We start from the raw sequence: 21,419 nt of genomic DNA, 5'->3' as shown, positions 1-21,419 counted from the left end.
GGAGTAGTGTGGTTTGGTGTGACGTAGTGTGGCGTAGTGTGGTGCAGTGTGGTGTAGTGTGGCGTAGTGTGGTGTAGTGTGGTGCAGTGTGGTGCACTGTGGTGCACTGTGGTGCAGTGTGGTGTAGTGTGGCGTAGTGTGGCGTAGTGTGGGGCATGTAGTGTGGCGTAATGTGGTTTAGTGTGGAGTAGTGTGGTTTGGTGTGACGTAGTGTGGTGTAGTGTGGTGCAGTGTGGTGTAGTGTGGCGTAGTGTGGTGTAGTGTGATGCAGTGTGGTGTAGTGTGGCGTAGTGTGGTGTAGTGTGGTGTAGTGTGGTGTAGTGTGGTGTAGTGTGGCGTTGTGTGGAGTGGTGTTGTTGTGCTGTGGTATGGTGTAATCTGAAAGGTAACAAGCGTCTCTACACTCTTTCTTGCTTTATAATATTTTATTATCTTGTCTGACTTTGAAAAGCAGAAAACTTAAAACTGTTGCTTGTACAGCCTCTAGTCTATTTATGACACGTTTGCGTGTTTTTCAACAAAATTTTATTGCAGTAAATAATATAAAAATATCTGTAGTGACAGTAGAGACAGTATAAAAATTGATAAAAAATGAAATGATAATATATTAATATAAAAAAGCAAAAGCATAATAATAAAAAAGCAAATCAACATTCTGTACAAAGACCACATTGAATACGCATATAAATAAATAAATACCAATATCAGCGTATAAATAAATATAAAAGAGTAGGAAAGTAGTTTTTGTCAAATCGAAACTCAGCATACAATGTATCAAAAAATTACAAATTGCAAGCGTTGTGAAAATCTTCTCCTAAATTTTCCCTAATAAAGCTTTCATAATGAAGAACGTTGACGTAGATCCCCGGATACCCCACTTCTCCGCATCCTTGTCCAGTGGAAAGGATACCGGAAAGATGCCATTGGCAAGAGTTTTCGCTTTGGCAAACAAGGGCACTTCCACTGAAACCTGCAAAAATAATAAAATGTCAAAATATCGCTGACTTAAACTTTTGAGCTAAACACTTAATAATTCAGAGACAGTTTTTCTTATTCAGGACAAATGTAAACTAAAATATATTTATTAAGAGAATCAACCATAACTTCAGATGTAGGCAGGAGAGTTATTTTTTCAACATATTTGCTCACTTACCATTGCACGCGTCTTCTCCTCCTTGCAAATGACCAGCGCACAAGTTTTTGGTCACATTGTATTTGAAGACGGTATTTGTGTAAGCCAAGGCGCAATAACTGGACTGTACCACGGGAAGAGCCACCTCCTGAATTGTTCGTGGAAGAGTGGCGGAATGTTTGTCTAAAAATTGCATTTAGTTTAGAAAGTTTTCTCTTTAACTAGATGTCATGAAGAAAGTTAACACTTTTAAAGTTTAAAAAATAGTTGAGAATGTCGGTAATGAAAGTTTATGCCAATTGAAGAAAATGTTGAAAAAATCTCACATATATCTATTGAAATGTGAGATATTGCAACAGAAAAAAAATTGTTGAGCTTTCTTACCTGTGAAACCAAACCCAGCAACATAGCAAGTGGTTCCTGCAAATGGAGTTTCATCACATGGAAACTTTAGTGGCTGAATGAGGTCGGTGAATTCAACTGGTTCGCTGAGTTCCAAAAGAGCGATGTCATTGTTTTCAGAGTCAGGGTGGATAATTGCCTGTTTAAAAACATAAAGAATTAAAGCCTTGCTTTTTATTCATTAACATTTAATAATTAATATGGTGCAAGTTAGTGTTTTATTAACTTGGTTACGGCTTGTCAGTGACAAGGAAAAAGGTGTTACGTTAGTTTCTGAACATTCCGAACAATTTAGCCTACCGAGAAGTTACGAAGATTACCGAACTTGGCTAATGTTATTTACTACATCTTTTAACCACCCGTTATTTCGCTTTTAATTGATTTCAATTTTTTTACCTGTTTAACTTGTCGTTTGACTTGTTTTGTGTTGACGTCGAAAACGTAACTTGCACTCAGATCAGTGCCGAGAACAATGGTCATCGAAGCAACGTCATCACTGAAAAATATAAAGTTGTTTTCCATAAATTAACGTCCATTTTATTGTTTTTGAGTCAATAATACATATTTTATGGCATGTACTTGTGGTCTAGTTACTAATCGTTCGCTAAAAATCTTAAACTGGACTGTACTTATATTGTCTTTCAACTACTCCGTTTATTGTAAAAAAGAGTTGGTTAGAAATGGAACAATGGCCTCACCTGTTGACGCAAATTGCTGACGTAACAACCCATTTCTCGGACACCAAAGTCGCGCCGCATGTGTGTTGGTTGTTGTACAGCACCTGTGCCTGATAAAACATTGAGATATCATTATGCAAAGCTTGGAATTATTTTATTACATTAAATTACAAATCCATCGCAAAGTTTCTTAAAAGTGATTGATTTCTGCATTGTTATAAAGTTGAGAATTCTCTATGAAAACAACGTTAATGCTTACCACCCAAGGCCATTGCACCGTCGAAGCGGTCAGAGATGTCTCAACTTCTTCTCGTGAATTGTATTTTCTTGGCGAGGTTGAGAATGCTAAAGAACAAAAAATACAAAGTTTAATCATTTGCAAGACAAGTTCAACAATTGAATTCGTACTTTTTCAATTAAGTACTTTTCACAGTGCTTTAGCTTATGGATTGTTATGAAAAGTTCGTTGTGGTGTTTTTACAGCATGTCTGTTTGTTTGAAACAATTATCTTCAGTCGACTCACTTTGCTCAGCTACGCAACATGTGTCGCTTTTGTAATGGTTGGGAAAATCAGTTCCTAGAGTTTCTGCGCAGTTGAAGAGCTGGCAAGAAAACGAGCCGACAGTGTTGACACATTCGCTTCCCTCGGCACACGGGCTATTCAGGCATTCGTTGACATCTGCAAACACATGTGATGTTTGGTGTTAATTAAGAGAGAGCGTTTTTTTTATTTTTATAAACTTTTAAATCCTGCAGCTTTTGCTTGCTTCATTCTATTTGACCAATGCACATTTGTAAAAAAAGATAAAAGTTTGAATTTATTGGAAGAATTATTGTAAAATGAAAACAAGTTACTGTGGTTTAATTTCGTTTAAAATTTCTAACGTCCAGTTTTACCAACTCACCGACGCATGTTTTGCCGTCCTCGGCCAGTTTAAACCCAGGTCTGCAACTGCACACAGCTTGAAGATTGCCAGAGCAGTAATGGTTGCATCCGCCATTATTTTCACTGCATGGATCTGCAATTAAAATTTTAAAATTAAAGATTTAGAACACGTTTTGCGTGCTTTTATTTTTTCTTGCACTTTCCCAAGATGACATAAATCAATTCTGTTGAACATCGCGAGGAAAAATGTTATATTTCTCAAGCAGTTGTTCACTTTTATTGTAACAAAATAATAATATTAGAAGAAAAAAATACTGGATTTGTATTTCGTTATACAAAAACACGACCAGTTTCTCAAATCTATTTTTAGTCTCACTCACCGATAAACCCCTCACAGGAATTGCACGTGCGAGGACAAACTGTTTTCAGTACAGGAAGTGAGCCGCATAAAAAAGCCAAGTTTTCACAAAAGCTTTCTTTATCCACACAAGTCTTGGTCTCTGCAGACAAAGAAGATAGTTGTTTTTGTATTAATTTTTGTGGTATTTTCAAATTCATACCAGTAGCCTACTGTTAATTTTAATTTGCATTTCCTGCGTAAATTTGACTTATCAATAGTAGAAAAACTAATCTTTGTCATTTTTAAGTAAAATATTTAAAAGTATTCATACGGTTAGTAAAATACAGAAAAATTGTTTGAAGGTGTTTGCTTACCGTGCTTAATAGAAGCGGCGTTCACCCCCAAAGCCCAGACGATTGCAACGAGGAGTATTCTACAAAGAAAGCAGGTAGGCATTGTTAAATTTCAATTTTTAAAGATAAATTGTAAACGCATAACATGCGTTGAAAATCTAAGTTATTTAGCAGATAAACAATCAAAATAAACGTAACACCAAATCAGTATCAAATTTAATCACTTTTAAATAATTCTTGAACATAAAAACTTACTTGGTCATCATTGTTGAACTTTGCTTTGTAGAAATTGAATATCTGATGTAAGTTCTTTTTTTGAAACTTTATAATGTTTCTTGTTCTTGTTCACGTTTCTTCGTCGTTTGATAATGATTAGTGACCATCCAGTACCAGCTTATATAGTTTCTGCATTTCCTGCTCTTGGAAAAAAAGTAGCTTACTTTTTTCAATCCTTCAATTATCTCAACACTGTGAGTCACTGGGAAACTCCAACGTAAAATTTGACGTCTTATTTCGTTGTCGGATCTTCTTACGTCATAAAAGTTTGCAATGCAGATATTACAAAAGGAAGTTACGAATTTTCTTTTACCCGGATGCCGAAAATTATCGTTTTTACAAATGGAATCATAGTTGAACCATTACGTTGCCATTACCGCCAGGACTTCCAGAAAGCACCCTTACTAATCTCTTTCCTCCATGGCCGTTGTTTTAATTGCGTAATTATGCATTACGTAAATCTAAAGTTATTTTTCAGTTTTATAAAAAAATTCATATTTGTTAAGTTTGTGAAAATGCTCATTTCTTTAAAAATATCAGCGGTTGTGAAAAAGAAATTGCTTGCCTGACAGATTAGTTTCTCTTGCAACTAACCTTAACAGAGGCACGTCGGTTCAAAGTCCAAACAATTCATAACTAAACCCATATTTTGGTCTTGCAAGAAATTGTATGCTGCGAATAAAAGGATTCATTCAAATTCCAGTCAAGTTACCATTTCGTGTTATTGGCATAATATACTGTTATCATGTCCATGGACTATAAAGTAGCTCAAAGTTTTATTGACTGGCCAGTTTTTCAGCTAAATGCTAACTTATAGCCCGAGTTTGATGAAAGTATCGTAGCTTTTTCACAAAATATTTGTAACCAAAGAATCTACAGTAAAATTTGTCTTTCTAGTGTGACAAAGTGTTTATGGTGTTTATAAAATTGAAAATTATACCCTTTCAAATATTGGCCGTCTTTCTTCTGATAAGAAAAAAGCTACAAATTACGTTGTCCAGTAAGTATTTACATTGGTTTTTAACTTTTTTATTGTATATGGCTGTTGCATTTTGAGGGCTCGCACAACCTGTAAGAAATTTCTGTTACGTAATGCTAATTGTCTAAAAATGAGTTAACTTAATTTTGAAGCTAAGACTGTAAAGCTATAAAAGTGTAAAGGTTAATGGATTGAAACTGATGCGGGCAAGGCGTGGCTTGGAAAGATGGTTTCGTTGCCTATATTTGTTTAATGGCAGAGAATTTGACAAAATTAGGATGACGTGTTAGGCTCATTCCTTCACACGCGAACGTGTGAGTAAGCGGTATTGCTGCACAAAGCGGTAAAGTTTAATTAATTCTACATTTATGTCTAAACGATTGATTCAGAAACTTACTATCAAATCATTACAGTTACCTTTAACTTGATAAAAATATAACAGCGAGGCTACCACTTGAATTTCGTAATCTTCAAAATACTAGTTGGTTGGTTTTGAATCTTTATCCTCGGACTGACAAAGCCTTGATAAGTTATTCCTGGTAGTTTCGCATACTTGTTGAGGCTCTTGATGCAGGACCGGTTACCGAGATTGGAAGAGTGAAATTTTCCGATTATTGAAGTGTTGTTGCCGGGGAATTATTCCATTCACTAGGTGCCGCTGAATGGAGAGCAGTCCTGAAATGTGTTGCTCAAGCGCACACTCCGAGAGTCGAACCAGCCCCGCGTGATCTTGAGCCCGGCGCGTAACCACTGAGCTAACGGGCGGACAGGTTTTAGACCTTCTGGTAAACAAACGTCGCTGAAAGCATCACACAATTGTGAGACTTTATTATGAAACAAATATAAATTCTCTTGTTGTTACTTACAGAAAAGAATAAACTTTTCAATACAAAACCGCCTCAGTGTGTCATAGATTGACAACATTAGCATCCGTAGAATTGTGAAGACAAATGAATGTAAATGAAAAGAACAGGCCACAAAAACAACCGAAACCAGAGTATACTTCTTATGAATGGGGAAAAAATGTTACATGCATTCACTTTTATATTTCTTTTGCAGTTTGCTTTCACAAAAAGCAATGCTTAACTGTCCTATTATTATGTGGTCATTTTGGTGTGTCTAAATCTTAATGATTTTAACAGTAGGCTACATACTTCGTTCAAAAACTCCAAATTTTTTAAGTGATGGTTGTAAATTTCCATTAAGTTTACGTGAAAAACAAGTCTAATTGATTTCTGTTAAAACATTTGCGTTTCAATGTAAACAAATATAAAAAGTACCAACAGTATTTCTCTTAACCCGATCAGTTTTCTCCATAGAATTTCTAAAAACTTCTAAATAATATTACATCTTCCAACAAAAATTGTAAATAAAATTCCTGTAAACATTAGACCATTGACCTCTCCTCATACCTAAAACGCTACACCTCAACACAATAGCAAAAATGTCACGTAAAAACGTGACATTTTGCGTAAAATGCGTCATACAAAACGTGTCGATTCATGGAGAACGTAACACGTGTAATTGAATTAGGTGGAAACGTTTGCGTTATTCTTTTTCTAAAAATCATGTCACGTAAAAAATACAGCAGGCAAAACACTGATACAACTAATTCAGATTTGCTATGTCATCGTTTTAGAAAGTGATACGTTATGTTAGCAGCACACTGATCAATGAAATGTTTTGCCGCTAACCATGATGGCTCTTGTTTTCAATGAACATTTTAAGCGCTGATGAAACTCAGCGAGAAAACATTATTAATTATTATGTTACCACAAAAGTAGCGTAATTTTATTAAAAAACGAAGATTTTCTGCATCTAAATAAGTGATAATAATGATATACTGTATTTGTACCAAATTGTGATTGTTTACAAAATTATTTATAACTATCTCTAGCATGAACTGTTTTGATTGAGCAAGGGTTTTCAATGGCCTATGATTGGATAATATAATTGTGTTGAATATTGACACTAAGATTGCATTGTTTAACGTCTTACAGTAGATATAATGCTAGATAAATGACCAAATCTGGTACTACTGTAAAATAGTTCATGCAATCCGATATGATAGCTATGCAGCTATGCAAGGATGAATAATAAAAAATCACATTTCAACATAAATCGTACATTTGCATGGAAAAATTATTTCGGTTTCCCATTCATGTAGGCCTCCAGTGCTGGCACATAAAAACAAACTTTAGCAAAAACTTTATGTTAACAAAAAAAAAGTCGTTTTGTTAAATTCAAAATTGTTGCGCGTTTATCATTCATCATTTTTTTTTATTGGTCACAAAAAATTTTGTTTCAATCTTAAAAATCTTGACATGGAATAGATGGTTCTGTTGTAGCTTCGATCGAGCACGCGCAAAGGGAATTTTTACTACAAACGATAAGACAACGTAATTAATTTACAGTTACAACGCTTTTCTCTTGTTTGACGTTGGCATTTGACTTCTTTTCGAAAGAACAGATTTTTTGACATAAAAGAGACGTTTAGCAACGTTGAAGTGGTAAAGGAAACAACATAATTTACTGATTCAGTATCACTTTCGCTTTTCAAAGTCGAAGAATTAACTGTCAATATTCGGGAAAACCCCCATTGTAAAAAGTTTGACCACGTAGCCTGCCGGCCAAGTCATGACAAACAATAGGCATCACAATCGTGCGCTGAGACGCGTAAGGAGTCATGTAATTTTTTTTTTAAACTTTTTTCCCATCGTTGTGTTTACCAAATCTAAACTAGTTTAGACCTTAACTGTTATACAACAGATTTACTGATGCACGATAGCGGATCCAGTAGAAAGGCACTTGGTCACGTGATTTCCGTAAAACGTAGGAAAAACACAAAACGGAGGAAAAACATGTAATTGTTTCGTTTTGCAAAATTTTATGTTCACTTCGCTCTCAATCACATTTCATTGACCTAACCAGTGGCATAGAAATATTTAGGAGTGGCGTATTTTTAGCAGTAGACATAAAGGGTGTGCAATGTGCATTTGATCCCCTCAAATACTGAGAAAATATTACAGTATCTCAAACTACAACACGTTGCTCACCCAATTAGTCAACAATTTAGTAACTTATTTCAGTGTTTGGAAGTATGAGAGGAAATATGCCTTGTGTACCGGTAAGGTGGGTACACCGGGGGGCGGATAGTAATAAAATCTTCTCTGAAAGACTGTGATACTATACAAGATTATGACAAGACAAAGTAAAATTTTGTCAAAAATGAATTATTAAAATCTTTTTGTGGCCTTCGAAAGTGATTTAAACCTTAACTTAAACTTCAAGCCAAACCTGTGCCTTTAACTTCTACAGCAATATAATTTTTATGTGGATGAACTTAGTCATATCAAAAGTTCAAGTCTTGACCAAAAAGAAGGAAAGCTGGGCAACAACAAAACACCCAAAAATCGACCAAAACAACGTAAAAATTGCCAAGATTTTCTATCACACAAGCTCCTCAGACTCTCTGTCAGCTTTTTCATTCTTTTGAACCACAACATTTACATTTTCATTCGCTTGAAGTTTTTACATCTTTAAGATTTTGATGCCCCGGCTGCGATCGATTTTTTTTTTCCCACGAGATTTCTGTCTCATTTAGGCTACATATTTTGGTAAAAGTTTGTAAAACGTGTGAATGCAACATTCTCTCGTTGGCACGGTTGGTTCACTGGTTTCATCTTCTACCTAGTGATTGTTAGAGCGAGGGTTCGACGCCTGTCGAAGTCAAACTTTTTTTTTTTTGAAATTAATTTTTGTGGTGCACAAGAGCTTTTCAAACAAGTAGGGTTAGGGAAAGCTTATATTTTATTATCATTGCAGAATTTCATTGGCAAATAGTTATTTCGCAATCTGAATCAACCAATCTCTTAAAATACTTTCGGAAAATCTTACTTTTAGAGTGACTAGAATTAATGAGACAGAAATCTCGTGGGAAAAAAAATTCGCGCCCCGGCTCCCCTAAATTGTTTTCTAGATCCGCTACTGTTGGTGCGAATTGGGCTGCAAGGCATTCATGTTAAAATATTTGTGAATACATTACAAGACAGTTTGGCCAAACTTCTTTGTCAGAGAATCCACGTTCAGTTTGTGTACATGATGCCATTGATCGCCTATGGCGATTCACGTCACACATATTTGAAAGCTTGAAAACTACACAAAGCCAGTTCATTTTGGTCATCCAAAAATCAGACCATAAGCAAATAACTTTCCACTAAATCTCATTGAATTGTTGATAGTATGCCACACTTAGACGGAAGTAAGAACATCATTTTCCGAGAAAACTTACACAATTTTTTTTTCATTGAAACGTACGGTGGTGACGTACAAGCAAATGTCGACAATTTATTTTCAATCCGTAAGTTGTCAAAACTGATGGTTTACGCGAGATGTTTGTGCTTTTGTTGTGCTTGTTTACACCATGACGTAACACAGCCAGACAACATCCGTTTGGTGTTGCAAAGCAAATGCTACCAGAAATACATTTGGTTATTTTCATTTTTGAAATATATTCTGCAGCTGAAATTGTCAGAATGAACTTGCATATTTATTTTGAAGTAGATTAAATGATTTTGTGAACGCAATGTCGGCCATGATAGCTCAGTTGGTTAAGTGCCTGACTTTGCTCACGAAGAAATCTCAAGATCAAGCGGCGCTGGTTCGACTCTGGAGGTGTGCGCTTGAGCAACGCATTTTAAAGATTGCTTTTCATTCAGTGGCAACTCGTTAATGGAATAATACACAGTCAGCAACACTTGAACAAGTGGAAACTTTATTCTGTCAATCTAAGTGACCGGGCTGCAACTTTACAAAAGGTACCATTAAAAATCCCCTTTGAGCAACAAAAGAAAAAGGCGTATAATAGCGAAATTAACTCATCGGTTTGCCACTGCCTGATTTGGCGCAGAGGGTTAGGGCGGTGATGCAGATAGTCATTGCATCGACGTGGGTTTGATTCCCACCAGTGCTATTGCTCTTTTTTCTTCTGCAATTACCAAACAAACTTCGAAGGGGATTTTTTAATGGTACCTTTTGTAAAGTTGCGACCGGGCTTGCCTCAATGGTCCAAAGCCTCTACAAGTATGTGAAACTGCCTGGATAAAACTCTCAAAGAATCTGTTCCAGTCCGAGGATAAACATTCCCACATCCAGGCAATGAATAAAGTTTGAATTTTAACATATACCAATTTGTGAAAAGTAGACTATCTTGTTATCAGACTTGGTATTATAACCCGTATTAGAATAAAGCCACGAAATTTTGTCCTCATGAAAGCACTTCCCAAGGCTAAACTAAACAGCAAACGTTTTAAGTTTTTGTTTAACAAATTAAGCTGTTTCCAAAAACTTGCGAAAGTTTGCTTTATCCACTCAAAATTGGCGCAATCTTTAAATTTCTTTCTTTCGGATTATTAAAACCGAAGCATGACAAATTCTCATGTGAACAATATGATGTCAAACGTTTCTAAAATAACCTTGTTCAAACGGATCTTTTCAAATCTACTTTCTGTTTCCGATGATCGCCTACGTGGTTTGTGGTATTTGCATGCGATATGGTTTTAAGCACAAGCCTAATACGTAATCGAAAGGCCGCATTTCCAGTGTCTAAAGTTTAAAAAAGACTTTGATCACACAGCTGATAACAAAATTTTGCAGCACTTGATAAAGGTTACAACATAATCTAAAGAAAAACCTAATCTCAAAAGTTCTACATTTCATATAACAAAAGTTAATGAAAGACATTTGAAAAAATTGTGATTGTAGAACATGACATTTTACTAGGCTACCTCTTCAATTTTGGTTTTAAAAATTTAACTTTCAGTTTTCAGACATTGCAAAAAACAAACCAATGGTACTACAACTAAACACATTGATACATTTAAAACTAAGGTCTGGAAAAGCATCATTTGTGAGTAACGATTGCAAGGTTGTAATGGGCTGGCGTAATGTAGAGTTTGACTATTTGATACGACCAGAAATGGTAACACAGCATGTGGTGATTTAGAAACGTTCATAAATATTAAGATATAATTACATCGTAATGTTGAAATTTATCACATGTCGGAAAAATGTTCATTTTGAAGCATAAATCGATATTATTTGTTGCAAACATAAGTCAAAATCTTAAGAGCTAAATGATTGGAACACCTGGTCAATCACTGTTTTAAATAAAATTAATGCAGATATCAAAGAGAAGATATACTGGGTTTATTTATTCAATAGCATGCTTTCAGTTTTTGCTGAAACAAAAGATAAATCTAAAACGATGGAAAACGCTGTATTTGGTGGATAAGTATGAATCCTTCATGCAACATCAGCGACATCAAAATGCCCGGAGACTAGCAATGAAAAACAAAATAGAATGAGAAACAAAAGCTTTTGTTTTAATTTTTGTTATATTACGATTTGTGGCTCATTTTTAATTTCGTGCTCATGGGGCGTCGCATGCCAATGGCAGCAGCTGATTCGATAACTTCGCTCTGTCGTCTGTTGTGTTGTAGTGTTATAACACTGCACTTTGCCACAAAGGGTATAAAAAACACGATTGTTATTCGAAACATTAACAGGAAGAAAATCATCATCAACAAATGCAGACATCTTATTCCGCAACTCATTGTATTTGTGTGAAGTCAAACTTGCTTTTGACAAAACACAAAGTTAAACCATATTTTATTGAAGTTATTAGACAACCAGTTTACAAAATTATCGAGTTTATACTCCGTTCGTGCAGTATGACTTGGCAAAATTAATGTTTTGTTTTCTTCGTAAACTTTGCTGTGAATGATCTTAACTTGTGACATTTGAACAAGAAGTGCAGAAATAAAACAGCCTATCACTGACTAATTATCATCGTCATTAAGCTAATAATAATAACTTGTAGATTTTCTGTGTCGTTATTTTTTTTTGCAGAACACAGTAAATCTGTTATCTTGCTTTAGTGAGTATCATGTTTCATTAGATTTTACAACCTGTTTCACACCGAGGAACAACACATTTTGATCGATGAGTTTTTCTATGTCTTTTCAAAGACATAATTTAGCGAGGAAAACAATTTCACGTTCTTCTTCTTCGTATGTGCCACACGACCGTAGCCTTGAGCATCACGCAAGCTCTTTCTCTATCGTTGTACTCGGCTAATTCCTGTGTAAAGCATCTTGCTTTTAGGACAGGGCATTTGAGAAGATGTTGCATCGTTTGATCCTCGATTGCAACTTAAAAAAGTTACAAGACTGCAGATTTAATTTTATCCTTCAATAGAATTCTACCATACAACCAAAGTGTTATATGATATACATAGTATTGATATTTATTACACGGTGATTATGTTTGGGTTATGAATTGGCAGCAACATTAAGCCAAGTACATCAATACACATTGGAAGTTAACACTTGCAGTCAAAATGCCACCACGATGAAAAGGTTTTGTGTTAATAATTTTAGTTGTCATTTTTAATCATACTACTTGTTCTAAGTTTTAAATCGAAATAAAATCTTGACACTTGCAATTGATAATCTACATGAAAAAAATAATAACGAAGCAATTTCGAAATTAATGCCAAGATGTTTTCCTTTTGATTTCCGCTTTTTTATTTGAATATATAAAATTAATAAACGTGATTTACAAAAATGAGTAATTAATTTGATATATCATCAACTTCAAGATCGTTTGGATTTGTAGAAGTACAAATATAGAAAATTTTGAATTAGAATCTGATAAAGAAGTCTATTGAGAAGTTTATAGTTGTATGTATCGTTTCGCAACAAGCTTGAAGAAACTAACATTCCAAAATGCGTCTCTTTAAATTAGAAATGTATTAACAGACCACGCAGAGCACTGCGCTGTGAAAATGACGTCATGAGAATATTATATCGAAAAAATCGAAAATGTGATATCATTGTTGAAACAGTTTTTTTTTAGAATGGCTTTGAAATTTGAAGACTCCGTACAATAATTTTTTTGTAAATAAGGAATTATTTAACTTATTTCATATTTTCGATTTCTCGTGTCAAAGCATAAAAGCTATTTCATGTTTTATGTTGCAATTTTTATTGTTTGCCAGCATCGGAAGTAGAAACCAACTTATATCCGTAAACATCTAAAAAGAGGTATTTTTTAATACAGTGGAAATATTCGCCATGGCTTTGCTCCAAGAAACGTGCAAGTGTGCATAAGCACAAGCATTAATAAAAGGACATATAAGATCAAAAAATAATCATTTTTTGGGATTTACGCAGTACTGTAGAGTTTGTAGCACTTGCAGGCTACGTTTTTTGAAGTTGGCTAGTTTAAAGTTTGATGTAAACGAAGCACTAAAACGTATAAACCATATGTTTTCCTTTGCTTTTTTATTTCGGATGCAAACAAACAAAATTTTACTTTTTCTGTTATTTTTGGATCTAAAACTCTACTAAGTGTACAATTCTAGTTTACGACATTACAGTAAACAAAAAAAATACTAACATAATCACTCTTAAGTTTATAATTAAACACATACAAAACGTTCTTGCTTTTCTTTGTTACTTGTTCATTCAAAAAAAAACTTCCCAAACACCCATCACGCTCATTAGGTGACCACGTGGGCTATGCTCTTGCGTTAGATGTTCCAAGATGTTGCATTTGCTTTGGTAAGGCCTTCCACGTTCAACTGCAACAGTGTTGCCCTGAACATTCGACAGGTGGAACTGCCTGCTTGAAAACTGCACTAGCTCAGGATCAGGAGGATGCGTTCTTCTCGTTGGACACCGGCGCTGAGGGTTCACCTTTTTACCGCTCCGATACCAAGTGGGTGAACGCGTTACAATTGTGACTAAGCTACATAAAATACATAACATCAAGTTCCGATGTTGCAAAGCAGTGTTTCTCAAACTTTTTTTTGTAGCGGCTCACAATTTATTTAGTTTTTTGCTAAGTGGCTTTCTCTGCTTGCGCTTATGGTTCCCTTGCGGTCCCTTTACAATCAAATGCTTTGAGGCTCAAACATAATCCTTTGGCGACAATAAATTAGGCCATTTCCCATGGTATCAGCACCACTGTTGTACAGTATAAGCATGCATCTGTGGTGTAAACATAACAAGTTCAAGCCAGCGCGGTTAAGCAACAATGACATCACGTTCTTCAGAGTTGAAATAACTCATTCACGTGAAAACAGCGCTTGACCTAAAGGGCAGTTGTCACGTGTGGCAATTTTGTACATAATTAACTTCAACGTGATTTTGTTGGCTTTCCAAGATTACTTGGGAGTGTTTTATGTAATAAGTTAGAACACCGCAAACATACAAAACTAAGCAATACCACAGCTGCATGGTATGGCATGAATACCTGTATACGAAAATGTAAAAAATGCATTTTTTATTTCACACATAGTTGGGTTTATTGGAATAAATTTGTTAAAATGAGTTTGTTTGAATAAATAAACTCACTTGTATTCAAGACGTGGAGTAAATTTTTCGACAAAGTGTAAATTTTAATGTTTTTTGCCTTTTTTATTATCATGTCATGAAAAATTTAAAACTGTTAATATCTTATACCCTAAACATAATCTAACCAACATTTGTGCAATGCATTGTTTTGAACGTTACATTTACTCTGCTTGTATGTTAATATATGACGCTGTTGAAACAAAATAAATTGACTTTACTTGACTAAACGGTGTAAAGGTAGCTGCTTGTGTATAGTAGAGTAGTGAGAGCCATGGTTTGATGTTAAAAAGGGCGCCGGTTTGACACCGCTCAAGTGCATGTGTCTTTGTTTTTGGCAAGGCATACGCATACCGTCGATTGCGGACTAGCGCCCCTTCGACTATACCCCTTGGTTTCTCTCATGATGATGAGTAACAGTACGCTGCTCTAGAGAGAAGTGTCTACGTCCTTACTCAGAGATATGGCTTGCTGAATTGAACTGTGTGGCGATGAAAATATATAGGAGATGATATGTGAAAATTATTTTGATTTTTTTAATCGGAATTTTTGCTTTTCAAGCACCAAGAGCGTGATGTGCATCAAGTTGAATATTTTAGTCTTTTACCTAGAAACAAATAGTTGTTGAAAATCAACGATCACTTTTGCAACTACAAAATCAATTAGTTGCTTTGTACTTTTTTGTTGTTTGCATGCTTTGTAACCAAAATTTACAGTGCTGAAATTCGCAGTTGCAAAAACCAGTGAATGTCTTTTAAACGCTTTGATTGTGTTCAAAAAGTTAAAACAGAAAGTTTTCCAACTGGCCGTTATTGACAACGATAAACTTTATTTTGGGAACTTATTCTGATTTGAGCAATGTAAGCGCCTGCTTTTCAGTGGCCAAGAATGTGTGAATGAATGACCAACATACCGTAATGAGTGAGAAAAAAATAGTATTCGGCTAATCACTGCACGTTTCGGAGCTTAGCGAGTTGTTGTCAGATTATTGTAAACCATAATGAGGTCACTATTTTCTGACGATGAATACGTCTGCACGTACAGATGGCAAACTCTTAGCAGCAAACGCTCTTTCAAACCTGATTTGTACGCATTGATAGGCTTGGGAGCCAAGTTTCTTAAATTACATGAAACCAAATACATTAAACTTGAAAACAAAAACATATCTTTAAGTTTTGTACGGTTAACACAGAAAAAACACAAACTTTTTCCTCGTTTCCGTAATTGAATCATGTCGGAGAGTTTTAGAGAAAAATTGATGTTATTGCTTCTATTTCCAAATGCACACTGCTTCATAATAATGATATTGTAATGTTGATATTAATGTAATACTGATATTGTAATGTATGCTGTACAATCCTTGCACTGTATAATCTAATAAAAAAATAGTATAGCTTATTTTTAAGTACCAAAGCAGAACCAGACTGGATGGATCTTGCTGCTATGTATGAGAGAGTCTTCGGCTGAGTGATGAGAACGTCTGCGCGACGTTCGAAGCCACGGCGGTTCGACACCTCTCCAGAGCACGCGGCTGTTTCAAAGCAAGACGTGTAACAGCATGCAAAAATAAAAAGACCAAGTCTTTGCAAGTTCTTTTTACAGTTTACTGTGTTGGATTTTTAATCGCAGTGTGCTATGTGTCTTCACAATGAGTACAGAACAAAGCATGACTATTATTATTGTTATTATTGCACTAGCTTTGGTACCACAACAGCGTTTCATTGGGCCTGCCTTGTTGCTCAATTTCACCATTACAGATTAGACTTAGTCGGGCCAACACTTGTTGGGATTCGATTTTGTATTTTCCTGTTTGACCAAGAGTGGATTAGCCTACTCCTGAGGGAAGAAACTTTGATGTCACGTTTATTTTTTACTGATTTTCTCACTTATTTGTGGCTAAACCACTTCAAACATTTTTCTATGTTTGGTTTAAATTGTGCATTTCTGCAGCACTCACGTTCATACTTTACTTGGATTCAAGATAAAAAATATTTGGGCACAGTTATAATTGTACAAAATTTCCACTTCAAATTGGTACCGTATCCTGTCTGTGCTGTGAAAATTAATGAGCTTCTGATGAGTTAAATTGAGTTGGCTATTTTTGACCTAAAGTTTACAAAAAGTTTATTTAGTGTTTCACAATTTGTAAATCTGTCAGTACTTTATCAATACTAATATTCAATTTTAATAACACTGCTGCGCTTTTAAATGTGAGCTATTTTGTAAGTGTTATGCTTCCCTTGTTCTGGATATTCTTTCCTAACAATGGATATGGTAATTGCACAAGTTGTGTAGAGTATTAAGATAGACTTTGTACTTCTTCTTCTTCAATTGCCTTGCCTGAACCAGGCATCGACGGCCTCAGATGAATAATTAGACGAAATGTTCCTATTATATGTTGCATGGATAATTGTTTCTGTTTTGTCGTTAAATTGTTCCAGATGTGTTTGTCTTTGTCTGCCAGGTGCCCGCTTTCCAAAAATTTTACCAGTTAAAGAGAGATGCTCCAGTTTTTGCTTTCTTATTACATGGCCGAGAAATTTATATTGTCTGGTTTTCATACTTTTTAACAGAGTTCTGGTTTGGTTCACTTGGTGTAGAATTTCTTTATTTGTTTTCTTTGCCAGCCATGAAATGCGTTGCATGTACTGTTCAAATAAATGATTTTTAATACGTTGATGGAAACGTTTGAGGAATGCATTCTTCTTTCTTATTGATTTTAATATACCTGGATAAAGTCATGATTTTCGATAGAAGTGCATGTTTTTATATTTACCGGAGTGCTCATCATTGCAAGATACTCATCTTATAATTTATCTATTAGTTTTGTCAAACTATTCATGAATCTGTCAAAATATTTGTCATAGTTCTTTAGTGCAGGCTTTAAATGACTGTCACGCGAAAAGAAAAGCATTTTTATTTTATGTATTTTTTGAGAATACTGTACTTATAGGAACTAACATTTGATGATGATCTGAAATGCTTTTTAGCAAAAATTCTACTAGACTTTGCATTTCAAACAGAAATTTATATCTCTTATTGCATTTAGTCTAATAATTGTTCAATTGTTTCAAATCGTTTAAAATAGATTTACTGTATCTTTTCATACATTTTTTTACCAACAAGTAACCGGCTCCGTACCGTTTATTGATGGATGCATAGCTGAGTGGTGAGAGCCCTGAAACCGCAATCGAAAGGGCGCCGGTTCGACACTGCTCAGAAGCATGTGGCTGTATCTTTGTCAGGACAATTAAAGAGATGTCTGAAGGTGCACACAAAGATTGGCTTCCTTTCCTTCCCGTCCACTTAATCCGAATCTTCAATTACCGGGTGTAAGCTTGGATATGACGAACGAACATTGATGGATGCCTTCTGTGGATGGCAAATTCTCGTTGTAACTAAGCTTACATTTTACATACCTTGATTTGCTTTCGTAAACATCTTGAACCAGCAGTAGTCTAGTTATATAGAGTATAAGATCGCAGGGCATTTTTTGAAATACAGTAGTAAGAAAACAACAGAGTTTTGCAACCAACCCTGTTAAGAATCACAGATTCCAGCAACTCTCTTGTTGACATAAATGTTACCACTCGTGAATGGAAAGCAAAAGCCAGCAATGCAAATGCAATTAATTTTTGTCTCGACAATTCGACTGGGAGTTTCCTAAAAAACGAACCATTAGCCCCATCTCGGGGTTCTTCCGAAACCCATTAGTGAGCCCTATTTATAGTTATGGCGTTTAAAATGTTCCTCAAACCGCCGGCCTGTGTGAAAATGAGGCAAGAAAGTATTAGGTTAGGACCGCAAACTCTTTCAATGTAAAGAAAACAAATATCTTCATTTTAGAATTTTTTTTTACATTTTTTAGAAAAGCATAGTGAATATGTCAACAATGCAGTAATCTGCATTGGAGTCTGCCAACCATAACTCATTTTGTTTTAGTGCTTATGCTTCAATCTGTTTTGTTTTATTCATGACACTTATATTGTGCTACATGGGTTGTGAATTCAGATCGTAAACATCCGCCTTGACTACACAACATTTTAGGACTTTCCACCATTTTAGATTGCATAACAATGCAAAAAGCTATATGGAGTTGATTTAAAATAAATTAGAAGACTTGCTTTTGTCATAAATTGGCAAAGTCACTGCAAGTCATTGCAAGTCACTGCAAGTCATTGCAAATCTGCACAAAATTATTAGTTTTTTATTTTCATCTTTTCAATGGTCAATACATTGTGGTAACTTTTGTGTTTTCTCTGGTGTTTCGACGAAACGTTGACATACGATAGATGACATCTACTCAAATTTTGATCTTCAATGTTGGAAATGAAAAAGTACCTACTGTAGGCCTACATAAATTAGACTTAACTCTTTCAATATCTAAGATCTTCTCGTAACTTTTCGCAAGAACAGCGCTGCCTGATCTTGAATTTTTTTTATTCACGAAAACGGGTGCCTAACTTAGCAACCGGGCGAACGTATTTTTACACTAGTGCATTTCATTTTGATATGTTGTTGTGCGTAAGACTTGGGGAATGATGGAAAGTTAGCTTTGTCATCTATGCTTTCAATTTTAGAAATATCAGGAGCAATGATTCATGCAATGCATAGCTTGCCATAAAGAAAATAAAAACAAAAGTGCTTCTATTTAAAAACTTGGGAAATGAGCAATATTTTAAATGAAAGGAGCTAGTCCTTTGTTGACGTACATAGACAGAACAACAGGGCACTAGACATGCATGCAAAATGCATTTAAATGCATTCAATATTATAATTTGCAGAAGGCAGTCTGGAAAGATTTAAAAATGTGCTAAAATTTTGAAAGGCAAGTCATATGACTGTGTAGAAGGAATTTCTTAGAAAATCATCATCCAAGGCCTCCATGCACAATGCAACTTTTATGCCGTCATATTTCGTAGAAAACTCTTCTATGGCTTCGGGTATGACGGAAGCAGCATTTTTTTCCGTAAATTCCTCCGCTGTTACCAACGTACTTCCTACCGGATGATATTGTTGTAAAAAAATAATCCTGTAAATCAGTGGTTCTCAAACTTTTTTTTGTTGCGACGCCTCTGGAAAAGTTTTCTGAACTTGCGACGCACAAGCAAATAAGAAACTTATGATTAAAGTTTTGTTTATTGATACAACAACAAAAAGCAATGCATATTATTTAATGTGACATGTGGGTTTGTTCGTTTTCACAAAGTTCATTGAATCTTGGGGGAATTTTTGAAATTGCCACCCGCATTTCTCTTTCACTGTTTATTCGTGATCGATATTTGGTTTTATCACCTCCAAGGCAGAAAATTTTGCTTCACATAAATACGACGTAGCGAATGGGATAATAATTTGCAGTGCTTTCTTTCACCAAACCTGGATAATCGTCATTCATTGAATCCAAAAGTTAGCCGGATTTTCTACTACGAAAGGATCACGAATCCATTCGTAGTTTGAAAAATTTTCAGGGAAGTATTTTGCAAATTTCGACTCGAGCTTGGACAAACGTAAATAAATATGCTTCGCAAATTTGAAGGGAAAAAATGCACTTGCACCCTCAACTCTTCACTGTTTTCAAACGGAAATAACACCAAGAAAAATGATTCAGAGTTTCCAATTTTTTTTGAAGGATAGACATCGGTACTACGTTACGGTATCAGCAGTGGCAAATTTTTTAGGTACTACGTTAGGGTATCAGCAGTGGCAAATTTTTTAGATAATGGCGGTATAATCGGCTAAGTGTATGGGACACATGTGTCCCAGCGGTCCTCAAAGGGTTAACCTCATTTTTATAATCTTAAACTGAGTTTAGCCAAGAAACGGAACTATTCTGCGACGCCCTTGGAAAAATGAAACGACGCACCAAGGCGTCGCGACGCACTGCTGTAAATAAAAATAAAATAAACAAACATTCGCTTTTCAAAATATATTTTGACTTTGCAATATCTTTTTTTTTGTTCATTATGTTTGTTTTCGAACAAGTTAAAGTTTTCCCAAGAAATGTTGCTGTTAATTAAAAAATTGGTTCATTCAACAAATTTTCTGGCTCCACAACAGTTGAGGCCGGCGGTAAATTTAAAAAGGAGATGAACCTATATAACCACACGTCTTTTCAAACACAAAAAAATGCAGATTATGCTGCATTCTTGCAACATATTTCTTGCTCGGTAGATGACGTTGTATTCGCATAGCCACTGGTGCGTGTCACGGATATTTCTAAATACACCAAAGGATTGGAAAGTTGGTCCTGTGTGCCTCAAAAATTGAGAAAATAATACAAGCAATGTTGAGAATTAAACGCGTTGTTCTCTCAGCTATATCAAGTTCACAATTGAAAATTCGCCTGGTCCAGTGTTAACAGAGATATAAGGTGAAACATGCATTGTATAGGTTCACCGTATACTGTAGGAGAAGGTGGGGAAACCTGGAACGTTTTATTTCCAAGATTAACTGCTGGAAGAATATCATGAAAAACACTACCGACGAAAGTGCGCGTGCGCTCATTGTGTTGCAATATCATTAAAAAATGGCCAGTAGAAGTCATCGCAGATTTCGTAACAAATTTAAATGCGCAAATAAACAGAAAGGCTAAACCTCCATTCAAACTGTACAAATCTACCTTTGACAAATGTAAAGGCAAATTAAAACTTTGTAAAAACACAGAATATTGAAATCTTGTCGTCACCAAAACAACTGTTTTAAATCAAACCTGTAAACCTTCAACCAAACTCTTAACTCCAACTTTTCACAAATCTGACTGATTTGATAAAGTTGATAAGTGTGGTCAAATGCAAGATGTGCACCATTATCATAAAATGTTATTGGGCCACTGAATGAGCAAAAAGTCACCAAAACAGGAGAAATTTTATCAATTTTATTGGAAAGGTGAAGAACCCAGAGTGCTTACAAGCCTCTTCAATTTTTAGTCCTTAATTTTTATTCTCTGCTAAAATTTTA

At 35.2% G+C, this 21,419-nt stretch overlaps 1 protein-coding gene across 1 annotated transcript; it reads right to left on the bottom strand.

Moving 5' to 3' along the window:
- Positions 1-508: 508 nt before the first annotated feature.
- Positions 509-4,177, bottom strand: LOC145776400 (trypsin-1-like). Its single transcript, XM_082587799.1, has 11 exons — positions 4,047-4,177; positions 3,813-3,871; positions 3,479-3,598; positions 3,118-3,231; positions 2,736-2,891; positions 2,471-2,556; positions 2,233-2,321; positions 1,931-2,030; positions 1,517-1,673; positions 1,154-1,315; positions 509-970 (listed from the first exon to the last, which is right to left on the bottom strand). The coding sequence occupies exons 1-11, from the start codon at positions 4,055-4,057 to the stop codon at positions 783-785; spliced, it is 1,242 nt and encodes a 413-aa protein (XP_082443925.1). The 5' UTR covers positions 4,058-4,177; the 3' UTR covers positions 509-782.
- Positions 4,178-21,419: the final 17,242 nt, after the last annotated feature.

This window comes from Aplidium turbinatum, chromosome 8 (assembly GCF_918807975.1).
Source record: "Aplidium turbinatum chromosome 8, kaAplTurb1.1, whole genome shotgun sequence".
In the NCBI taxonomy this organism is placed as follows: Eukaryota; Metazoa; Chordata; class Ascidiacea; order Aplousobranchia; family Polyclinidae; genus Aplidium; species Aplidium turbinatum.
The sequence above is the reverse complement of the archived record's forward strand: the minus strand, read 5'-3'. Positions and strand labels throughout refer to the sequence as shown.

Coding starts and splice junctions, on each gene's coding strand:
- LOC145776400 (XM_082587799.1), bottom strand. Junction 2,031..2,232: donor TCAGCAATTTGCGTCAACAG/GTGAGGCCATTG, acceptor TATATTTTTCAG/TGATGACGTTGCTTCGATGA. Junction 1,316..1,516: donor TGCTGGGTTTGGTTTCACAG/GTAAGAAAGCTC, acceptor TGCAATTTTTAG/ACAAACATTCCGCCACTCTT.